Source organism: Coturnix japonica, chromosome 1 (genome assembly GCF_054131305.1).
Source record: "Coturnix japonica strain WE chromosome 1, WE-NBRP24, whole genome shotgun sequence".
Classification (NCBI taxonomy): domain Eukaryota; kingdom Metazoa; phylum Chordata; class Aves; order Galliformes; family Phasianidae; genus Coturnix; species Coturnix japonica.
In genome coordinates this window covers 58920268-58932307 of record NC_140663.1, presented here as the reverse complement: position 1 = coordinate 58932307, position 12040 = coordinate 58920268, and the positions used below count along the sequence as shown (strand labels likewise).

Below are 12040 nucleotides of genomic sequence, written 5' to 3'. Positions count from 1 at the left end.
TCCCAGTCCATACACGTATCTGGGACTGCCGTGATCCAAGTGCAAATTAATCCACTGAGGGCCAGAGGCTGTAGCCTTTTGGCCAGTAACAACAGTCTTGGCCAGTAGCAACAGTCTTCTGGGACAGAGCAGTTTCACGTTACTTAGTGTAAGCCATTTCCCTTTCTTTGGTGAAGCCAGTAAGTTTTTAAACATGTTTTTCTAAGGCAAGTGTCAGGAGTGCTTGACATACACAAAAGAGCGTTAGAATCATTTGGGGTGGAAAGGACATTTAAAGGTTACCTACCTTAGCTGCCCTGCAATGAAGGAAACAGATGAGTGTATTCTGTGTCCAGTAAATACAGTGAGAGACAGTGACTGGGGATTAAGGCTGGAACAGAAAAGAAAGGAACCGCTAGCAAATGGAGGGGTAATGCATAACAAAGTAAAGATTCAATGGCAGCCAAGCAGAGAACGGCAAAAGCACACTCAACACTTATATTCAATGCCAGCCAGATCCCCAGGGCATTGATCCCACTGGGCTTGAAAAAAAAGGTGCTTTGGATTCCCTGGGCATTACTGTTGTCAAGGAGCATAAGGGTGTTGGAGAGGTCGCTCAAGCTCTTTTCAGTGCCAAGAAGAAAAGGAGAAAAACAATTTTTGTAAGAGTTGTAAGCAAACCACCACTGCATGCATTTGTTTTGTTTTGTTTTTTAATTCCTGTTATTTATTTATCACAAAAAAACTTGGGTCTGAGTAGATGAATTTATTATTGAGCCTGAAAAGGGACTTCGTATGTTTGTTTATTTATTTTTGGTTTCTTTGTTTGTTTAAATATGCTTTGAAAAGTGTTCAGCAAAAATTAGAAGAAGAGAAAGTAGAAATCAAAGTTGGGTGTGTTCAGGTTTCCAGAACTTCCTCGGTATTCAGGATATGCTTTTACTTTCTGCTCTCTGCTTCAGTAAAGCAGCAGCTTTACTTGTCAGTCAGGAAAGCAAGCTGTGAACCCAGTGACCATAAGTATTCTGTGCTTAAAATAGAATGCCTTTTGCTCCAGAATCTCAAAATACAACAAAAGGCATTCAAATAAGTGTCATTTTCAATGCTCAGTTAAGGTTAGCTTTATTTTTTTTCCCTGTGAACAAAGTACAGGAAACATATAGATGTGCTTTTTTTTTTTTTTTTCCCTTTTTTCTTTTTTAAAGGGATATTTAAAAGAAAATCTGACTCTCAGTCTGGACTTCTGAATGAACTCTGCCCTGCTGAGGCCACATCTGAAATACTGGGTTCCTCAGTTCAAGAAAGACAGGGAACTTCTAGAGAGAGCCCAGCAGAGGGACAGAGATGATGAGGGGCCTGGAGCATCTCCCTTACAAGCTCAGGCTGAGAGCCCTGGGACTGTTCAGCCCTGGACTGTAACCTCAACACCAAATAGTTGATGGTGAGTGCACATAGCAAACAGGTGAGTTGCTCAAGACTAAACTAGTTTCACATATAATTAAATTTCAGGGAACACAGCCGTAAGCTATAAAATCACACTGCCAGTTTCACTTCTCCTGGAGCTCCTGTGTTTTGCTGTTACTCTATATCACATGACCAGGTTTTATTTGCTGCCCTTTACTCCGAAGTCTCTTTCATGGTCACTGATTTCCCATGAACTCCATTAACCACTACCCGCTGGGTGCGGCTCGCTCACCAGTTCCTTACCCAAAGAAGGGATGTTGCTGTCCTTCATGTGTAGGTGTGAATAGAAAAGAGGGATATGGTTTTGATTGGAGCAGGTTGAAATGCAGGATGGGTGGTGTCCAAAATCACTGGGAATGGAGGACTTTCTTCCTTGCACGGAGGGAGGACAGAGAAAAGTGATAGGAAGGAGAAAAGGAAGAAAAGGGACCTCAGAATAAATAAAATGTATAGGGAAAGGAAAAAAAAAAAAAAGAGAGAGAGAGAGAGAGAAAAGACATTCAGATCCCCAAATGAAAGAAGTGGTAATTCAAACACGGAACCACCAGTTCATCAGTGGTAACAAATTCATTTATTCATGCGTAATTACTAATTGCTAGCTGTTTGGAAATGTGCTGACATCAGTGTATACAATGGTACTACTGGTTTTAGTGGATTCTTCACAAACTGTAACAGAGGATGAATCAGTAGTCAGTAAGCACACAACCTATCTTATCTCTACTGCTGGAGTGAGAACAGGCAGGTAAATAAATGAGAGGGTGATAGGGAATTGGCAAGCTGGTCAAATTGCATGTGACCTTCTGTCTCGCATGCGTCAGAGTTTGCCAGAGCCTTACAGACAATCAGACCTACTTCTGAAATACTACTGGTACCCAGTGCTCTTGGAGGGTAATGACCGTATTGCTGGAGAATTAATGTAGCAATTTTAACTTATGGTGTTTTGGCCTTGCACCTTAACCTCACAGATGATGTGGTGTGAGTCACTCTATTCCTCCGCTACCTGTAAAGGCTGCGTGACTTGCTCAGAAAAGTGGCTGGCCCAAACTGATTAAAGCTGTCACTAACGAGATTTGTAATATTTAAAATATTGAAAACACACAGATAGATATTAAACTGCAGGTATCTGCTAGCATCTCTCTCATTCGCACTCAGGGTTCAAGGGTGAGCTCAAGACCGATCCCCTTGGTGCTGTGCACTCAAGTTCCTGCTCTGCGGTATGCATCAGTTAAATAAGAAATATGGTGAGATGAGAAAAAGATAGTAGGCAACAACTTGTTAGATCATAAACACTTCGCATTTATTGTACATTAAATAAAACAATTTCGGTTCAGTTGAGAGACCGGTGAGTCGGATTTAGGAAATCAAAACTTCTAAAGGAAGATATGTTCAGATTAAGTGATCATTAAGTACATATGAATTAATTGCGTTATAGTAAAACCATATTCTGATAAGCAATTCTCAGGTGGATAAGATACATTATCAAAGAGGTATGTATTCCAAAGGTCTTATTGCACATCTACTGACAAATCCTTGTACCTTCTGTCTGCGAAAGGTTTGTGTTGTACCACCGAGTACAAACAGACTGCCTCCTCGTACACAGCTTCTCCTCTTTCCTCATTAAAAAAAAAAATCAAAGCACAATATCAAACAGAAAATAAAGCTGAACGTTACAAAGAGTGTGTTGTCTTCAGTTCATTTCATTTCAATCCCAAAGCAATCCATGCGTATTCTTTCTTTTCAGTAAGAGCAGGCAGGGAAAACAGAGCGACAAATGAGAAAGAGAAAAAAAAAAAAAAACAAAGAAGAAAGGAAAAAAAGACAATCTCCAGCCACACGTTTGTTCTGTTGTTGCAAGGACTAAAATGCTGTAACTCTGGCTGCCCATTCCCAGCGCGGTGGCAGGAAGCACTATGGTCGGACTCTCACTTCCCCTCAGTTTTGTCTGCCTGTACTTCGCGCATATATGAATCAATGATATGCGGAGGCACTCCATCCATTAACAGTTTGAAGAACGAAAGCCCACCTACAAGCAAGGGACAAGACAATTTTTAGGTTCAAAATCCCTGGAGAGATGAATATGTTTGTGCCATTAGTTTCTGCCTTACGAGGCAAAGATTTAGTCAGTCCCTACTAAATATTTGATTTCAAGGTAGGATAAAATTCATCCCTATTCAAAAGTTCAGCACAAGAATTAACTATTACGTAATCTCTATACTGCATAGAAGCTTCCCGTTCCCTTGCTCAGGATGAATTGCATTTTTGTTTGCTGCTGAGTCATATATACGGTCATTTATCTCACCCCATGCAATGTTGTATGATTAGCAAGTAACCCTCCTGGATTTCCATCAGGCTGGGTGCAAAGCACTTGGAGATGGAAGTCAGCGCAGAAGGAAGAACGGAGAAAACACCCAGTGCCAAAGAATTGTGGAAAACATGCAGAGACATTCATATTATTCCAGAGTTGGGTCTTGTGTTGGCTTGTAATTATTTAGCAAAATATTCACCTCACTGCTTGAAAGTAACAGCTGGTGTGGCATATGTAATATATATGTGTGTACAGAAAAAAACCAAGATTTTAGATAGAGGGGCTGACTGAAATACAGGCTCCAGAGGTATCTGAATGCAGTCAAAGCCTTTATCTCCTGGGGATGTGTGAAGAATTATTTTGGATTTAGGTCTGAGTGAAAAACATGAAATCACCGCGTCTTCAGCTGCCCACTCCATGGAAGTTCTGCTTACAGCTGGGGCTGCTCCGCTCTTCGTAATTGCACCAAAAGGCACGGGCAAAAATTTTCTGGAGTAGATTGAATAATTTAGGAATCCAAGACAAAATGTTTCTTTCAGTGCCCCAAAAAAGTTGTGTGCAATGTTTAACACACCAGCCTGGGCGTCCCAGATCGAACCGATGTATCAGTGATTGAACGCAAGCTGCCCAAGTTAGAACTGAAATCTCATTATGTTGGGGAAAAAAAAAAAAAAAAAAGCCATGGAAATCTATAGAAGAAACAAAATCTGTGGGTACTTCTGTTAATTTCAATTGGAATGAGGAGTGGCAAGAAGATAAATATTTTGCTAAAACACGGGAGGCCGTCCTTACTCAGGGGGAAGGGTGGCATTTGTGATAAAATGCTACGTAACACTGATCTTCCTCATGTTGTTCTGCACAGATGCCCTGCTCTGCGAGCTGCCAAATCACCCACTGATAACAGCACTTACCTTCTCAGCTTTTTCTGGAACACACCAAAGGTTTTAAAGCAAAAGTACATTGTCAGGATAAAGATATCACTGTCTGCGAATGCTTCAGCTAAGTGCAACCGAGCCGATACTTACATACAACATTTATCCCGAGTGCACAGTTTAAGAACTGATATCCTTTATTGACACAAGGATTATCCAGTTAAGGTGCTATTAGTTTCTAGTGATTATAGACTGAACTGTCTTGTTTAACACTTGCATTGCTGCAGAACTCTTTGTTCCCAACCTTAGGTGGATGCACAATGCAGACAAAAAGATGCATGCTTTTTAGCATTCTTTTCAACTCGTAGTGCAAATTTTGGTAAGAATCATTCATTTGTAAATGAAATCAAGTGCTGAATAAATATTTCATTTATGTAGAGGCATATTCCTGTGTGAAAATAACTGACTGTAAATGCAAAATGTGTTTTATTCATGCTTGTTGTTTCTGCTATGTCATGCTTGTAGTAAATTCCACTGGAACATGCACTATTAGAAAACAGTGGGAGGAAGCACTACCAGGGATTACTGTAGCAAGCAATTATTTTAAATATGGAATTTTCTAGGCATTGAGACTATCATGCTACTCATTTCAAAAACCATTTTCATTAAGAAACATAATGAAAATCATGCCATACTAGGCAGACATTGTATGACCTGTAAACAGACATAAGCTTCATATGCAAGTACCATATGAAAGCTTACCTTAGATGACAATATACATTCAAAAATCCTTATTCTGTAACTAAGGGAGAGAGAGAAAGAGAAGTAACAATTTAATGCAAACACAAAAGTAGAGAGAAAATGTTGAGTGAAATTATGCTTACAATTATTTCAAGATGATGTTTTAATCCTTAGTCTTGTAAAACATATGGGAATAGAAACACATGGAGAGTAAAAGGTGGGGATCCAGTTCCACTTCAAAATTATCAGTAATGTGTAAAAGCTATATTAATACCTACAATTAACTACAAATTCTGCAATTAGTCTACAGTATAGATTGGAACCAAATTATGCGACTGATATTTATTGTAAAAGTTTCCAAATGTAGCTTCAAAGAAGCTAACACATATATATATATTGTATTTTCCACCAGGGAAAAAAAGCACACACGTAACACTGAAACATATATATATATATGTTGAAACTCTGTAAGGCAAAATAATCAAGTACAGACTAATTACGTACCTGTGAACTAAAGTATGTACTTTGTCACATTCCCGCATTTACATTAATTACAGCATGCCACCGGCTCCATAGGAGCCCTTACCTTTAATGAAACAGTTTGACTATATAAAATGTCCATATTTATGTCCCTATAAAAACACTCAAATTCGTACCTTTTGCAGTCATTTAAATAAAATACCTTAATACTTCAGATGCTACAGGAATATTGTATAGCTTGATTTCCTAACTTGTTTTAGTTTTGAAATAATACATTTGGATCTATGAAATACTGGAAAGTGCTTTCTGGGCATCTTAAAACTGCTCTGCTGATACTCTGGATTTGGGAAAGTTTGCAAGGAAATACGTTTCTATGGAAAGGGCCGCATTCTCCACCATTTTAATTCCAATCAATCCATGTTTAAAGGAAGCTGTCAATGCAATTAAATTTCACATTATTGAAAGTATAAAATTTCAGCTGATTTCAATTGGATCAGGATTTTATCCCTAGATCCTGTTGCACAAATTCAGGCACGGATTATCATTCAGAGCGCTAATCAAAAGCTAATCTGTAATAAAGAATGTATTTTGAGCACATCAAATGGCTCCACGATGCTTCTATTATTTCAGTAGTTCTACAAACTGAACTCATCTGGTTGCTGAGATACAAAATTCTGTCTCCTGGAAAGGTCTAAGTGTTCTGGTCAATGGTAGGCACAGTTACTAAATTCATTCTTCATATATACAAGGAACTTCATTCTCAGTGACATAGTGGAAGCATAGATAAAACTTTTGTAACTTTGCTGTTAATTTCCTACATTCTTGATTAATTTGGCCTTCTTTGCTCATGCGGCATAGACTTAGTATGCCATGAGACACCAGCTAGTTTAATCTAAAAAAGCAAATAAATACACACTTTGCATGCAGAAAATACGTTTCAGTGTGAAAAGAGAGGGAGGGAATGAAATGGAATGGCCAGAGGATTATACTCATTAGAAACCTGCTTATTCCCCGCCATGAAGATTGGTTCTCCTGGATTAATTACTCCTTGATATATCACTGCAGAATTAGAATATTTATAGTGGTATTTATTCGCATTTGAAATTCTTCCAAGTTGATTTTAACACCACATTTCCATATTTCTATTATATTTTTTCACACAGCATCTTTGTTACCATCAACTGATGAGAATGAACAACGATCTTCATTTAACTCTTAAGACAGACGTAGGCTAAAAACACGTTTCATGATGAAAAGAAGCACAGTGCTCTATCTGATTTTTTCCTTGACCTCATTGAAGCTAATACAATATAATTTCCTTACACGGATAGAGATCTAAAGCCATATTTAAGGATCTACTTCAACGTATTTAGAATACAAATTTATTGACTTTATTTTTTTAAATTTTCCCTAGGAAAATGGGTATGAAAAGTAAATCGTCTCTGAAAATAGAGGTATTCTTGTTCCTAAGCTGTACTACATGATCTTTTTCAGCACAGTTATATTCATAAAAAAGATTGGATATACAGTCGTACAGACAGAGCAGCTCTCTGAGCATCCTTCTTTAAGTTCACTCAGCAACACTGAAAAGAGTGAAGCAATGCCTCTCTGAAATAATCTTAGTAAGCATGGGATCTTCTTTTGAAGGATAAGGATTTATTATTTTTATTTATTATTATTATTGGTGATTGTAATTATCATAATTACCATTAATCCTTTTTCAGAAAATGAGCAATAAATTTAGTAGCAAGTAGGAATTTGGATTTGTCACCTCAAATACTGTAAATGGCTAGAAAAGTAGAAAATTGTAGCATATTGATAACATTCACAATCAGGGTATTCATAGAATCATGGATTCATGGAATCATTAAGGTTGAAAAAGACCTCTAAGACCATCTGGTCCAGCCATAGCACTCATGGCTTCTCTGTTGTTCAAACACTGTGCAAAACTGAATCCTAGACTGTTCTGTCTGTAATTCTTCCATGGCATTCCTCAAATTGAGCACATATACACACATGATAATTTTCTGATTTCCAGCTTGTCAGAAATAGTTGTCTAGAGATTCTGTTCTCCAATATGAAGAAAATGCAATTACTGTAATACATACTCTTGCATGTCACAGTGCTCTTTAGCATGACTTACTATGTTAATGTCTCCAATAATACCACTGTAGCTCATACATTCGCCAGATACGTAGCATAGCCTTGAGCCTGTTGGTCTTGGGCAGGCAATGTTCAACTCGATCTCAACATTACAAATTCATACCCCAGTCATTAATTTCTTGACTAAAGTCACACCAGACTAAAGACATAGAAAAGCACACATGCACCCACACATATCCAAACACACTGCAATCCATTTCTAGCAATTCAGAATCCAAAGTTCTGTTTGTCATTTTGAAGTGCAGTCATCCGAAGAACCCTTCTAAACGAACAGACAAGCTGGGAAACTTAAGAGAATGTAAGTTCAACACATAAGTCAATAGAAGGTTGAAATAAGGTTCAATTATGTTTTTAAGTTCTAGTCATTTAATACTTGTTGAATTTGTCTGTGTCATATAGCAAACCCCAGGCCTATACTGGTATGTCAAGCTACAGCTGCTGTCTTTGCTTAATCCTATTCCCTTTGAATTAGTCAGTCAAACTGCCAGTCATGATAAGAGCATCAGCACTGAAACCTTGCAACAGATGTCCAGAGTCTAAACCCTACAGACTGAAGTCAGGAGGCTTAAAACAGTGGCCAATAGACCTGCCAGCATGCATAGAGGGATCCCAGTGAGGGCAAGGACTCACAGCCCTTCCCATGGTGCTGGGAAGGAAACACTGGCCAAGCAGGCATGATAGGAAAGAGTGGGGCTGCACCAGGTGATGGTATGAGATTGGGCTCTGAAGCATCCCGTTAACTCGGAACTTTGTGTTAATGAAGGAATCTGTCACGTAGCTAAGGGGCAAGAAACAGCATGCAGGCCAGATGGGATGCTTAATGGACTGCATTTTTCAGGATTTCTTTCAGGTGTGATGCAAACCCAAAACACTGTAAAATCAGATGTTCTGAGTAAGATGCCTGTGGAGTAGTATTCTACTTTTTCAGCTGGCAGGATGATCACTACAGCCCTCAGGACACGATGTCCCAAACCCAAGCATCTATCCAAGATTTCCTTTGAGATGGATGATCAGAGGGATGCTTGAATTTGACTGAGGTGCTGGGGTTTGTTGGCAGTCTTAGGAAGTGACTTAAAATCCCAGAGCTAGAAGCAATCTTGAGATATCATTTAGTGCATACCATAGCCCAACATTAGATTTTACTGCTGTCATTCTTCTTTAAAATCTCATGGTATCAAAGGCTCTACAACCTCTGCTGTTCTTGTTCTTCACTATTCTCAGTGTTATCTACCCTAAGTCTAAGTTGCCATGTGCATAAATATATGTATTTTTATATCATCTTTAATTCAACCATTGTTGAAAGAATCAGCTGCAGCTGGGAAAGACCTGGAAGCATTCAGACTTAATGGACTTTGTGCTCTGTTTCATGATGCTACTCAGAAAACTGGGCATTGGAACATAAGATAGATATTTCTCAGCAAAGATCCTCAAAGTCATAATGTACCTAGTAACCACTTTAGTGAACAGAACTATAACTTTTTTCCTCCCTAGATAATTTACTTTTATTCAGCTAGAAAAGTATCAAACCATTTCCAACCTCTTTCAAGTATCAATACATGAATGTGCAATAGCAAACAAATTTCTTTCAGTACTGATCAAAGGCAGTTTTTGTCTCTTTTAAGGATGTGAAGGCCTGGGGACTTAGAAAGTTTGCTGGAATAACAGATTAACCTGGCCTTTGCCTGCTGTATAAAAAAATAGATGAATATATATGAGTATAAAAAATAGATGAAGCAACCTTCCCAGGTGATGAGATCTTCTGCTGTGCTATGAAATAGAAATTTATGGAAATGATCCATATATCCAGTTCAAGGATATTACCTTTTAAACAACAACATAAAAATAAATCATAACAGTTAAGAAACATGATATTATGCATACTGTCATTATATTTGTCCAATATTCAGCTTCATAGGCTAACTATTGCAGTGGCTTCTTGCTAGCAGATTTGAGCTGTGGGACAAGATGCATCAGAAAACAGAAAGGGAAAAGTGAAATCTAAAAACAACACAATACAAAGCTTGAGGATATTAAGTAGTATAGTTTTCTTTCTAGACAAGCACGATAGCAGTAATAAAATTCCCTGTACTTACAAAATAACATCTAAATACTTTGCTCCTAAAGAAAATTAATCAAGTATATCAGCTAGCTTGTGTTCTTGGCAACGGTACCTGTGTTGCTACATGATTTTGCTAACAAACTACATTAACAAGCTTTCCTTGGAAATGTTTTGTTTAATTTGCCATTTTAAAGTGGCCAATATCAGCTGTGAATTAATGTTTCTTCCTTCTCTTCTTTTCTCCTTTCCACTTTGTTCAGAGACCTGTATCCTATTCAGGATGATTTTTTAAACATTTTCTTGACAAGTTCCATGGCTGAGTCTTACTAGAGTTTACCAGATAAGCTGCAGAGCTTTGAGAGTTATGTTCTACCACTGTGAAAGAGTCCTTGCAATCACTGAATGTATGAATTGGGGCTAAGGAGAAGAAAACGATACAGCGCAAGTACAGCACAGCCCTCAAAGAGAAACAATGCTGCCAACGTAGTTTATTTTGTACTAACACCAAGTTAATTTCATCTGGGAAAACGAAAAACCTGTTTAATCTCCCTTTTGCTTTTGCCTTGCATACTTTTGTCTCCTGTGTAAACGGTGTTCAGACAAACAGCGCATCTGCAACGAATTAAAGCGCTTACCTTTTACTTCCAGTTTGCAATCAACTTCTGCCTCTCCAAGTTCATTGACTGCTCTGCAAGTGTAAGTGCCTCCATCATATGGACTGGGTTTGCGGATCTCCAAGGTACAGACACCTTGGTTGCCGAACATTCGGTACCTTGGGTCATTCATTATAGCAACCTTGTTTTTCAGCCAGGTTATTTTGGGCTGTGGTAGAAACAAAAGAAGACCCACATGCACAAACCTACAAATGGAAATGTTTTACCACTGCTTGGGATGCTCTGTTAATGCTGAGTAACTCAGAAATGGTACAAAGTAGATAAAAAAGAGATAGAAGGGAAGCTAACCATTAACCTAAACATTAACATGGGCTACATCATGCCCCTTTCTGAGTTGTTCAGTGCAGTTCCTATCATGTAATTAAAGTCATAAATATAAACTTGTTATCAATATAAGATGCTGTTTTGTAATAACAGCAGACACCTCAGCTTTATCTTTTGATATCCAGTTACTCTTAATCTGAATCAGAACAGAAAGCATGTTTTAATAGCAATTTTCAGAAAGAACAACCATAAGCTGTTGGAAAGTGAACATGTTCTTAAACTGGTCTCCAGAGTTCCCATTTTAATAGACTGAATTTTCATGGCAGAAAATAAATCTCATTAGTACGTAACTCAAATTGGAAGATACAATGGAACTGAGAATTTATGCATTCCCAGAGCATTCCCACACTGCACTTAATAAAATCATAATGACCTTTTTGTAGAACACTTATGGCTTCACTTTAATAACGACCTTTACTGACAGTGCAGGTCTCTGTATAACCCCACAGTTTACTAAAGTTTTACCCTTTCCCTGTGTCATCTGGGGATTGTCAGTAAGTAGGCATAAGTCCTTTTTGTGTGCTTTAAAGCCCACACCCCTCTTTTTCCTTCAGTGGCTTTGTATATTAACAATTGTATTACAGTTTTTGTTGTTGGGTTAAACTTTCTCATGTGTTAACTGACTCTGCTGTGCTGTACCTTGGGGTTGCCCCGAACACTGCAGTTCAAAGTAGCATTGTAACCAGCTACAGCAAATGTGTTAACTAGAGGCTGAGTAAACAGTGGTCGTTCTGTGAAGTCGAAGTCATCGTAAATTGGGTATTTGTAGACTTTACCTATAAAAAGAAAACAATGCATTAAGAAAGACTAGTCACGTAGTATAACTAAATACCCAAACATCTTTAAAAGTTACAAAGAGTCTGCATCTTTTCTGATCTGCACTGGTTTAAGAATCAGTCTGGTGAAGTAATTTCAATAGTCAGGCAGCCTGGAAGGGGATTTGGGAACTGACAATTGCCCTTTTGATATAGAGGACTGA

The 12040-nt window shown here is 38.2% G+C and overlaps 1 protein-coding gene across 13 annotated transcripts in view; it reads right to left on the bottom strand.

Annotated features, from left to right (window-relative positions):
• Positions 1-2718: 2718 nt before the first annotated feature.
• MYBPC1 (myosin binding protein C1) overlaps positions 2719-12040 on the bottom strand; it is a 70947-nt gene continuing 61625 nt past the window's right edge. For 5 of the 13 annotated variants that reach the window (XM_085521973.1, XM_085521993.1, XM_085522009.1 and 2 more), the window contains 4 exons: positions 11701-11837; positions 10699-10885; positions 5383-5422; positions 2719-3466 (listed from right to left, as the gene is read on the bottom strand). In XM_085521973.1, coding sequence (XP_085378099.1) covers positions 5412-5422; positions 10699-10885; positions 11701-11837 — 335 coding nt within the window. In that variant the 3' untranslated portion in view covers positions 2719-3466; positions 5383-5411. Of the gene's footprint in view, positions 3467-5382; positions 5423-6841; positions 6901-10698; positions 10886-11700; positions 11838-12040 lie in introns of all 13 variants that reach the window. The other 8 variants (XM_085521942.1, XM_085521964.1, XM_085521985.1 and 5 more) reach the window with 2 other exon arrangements.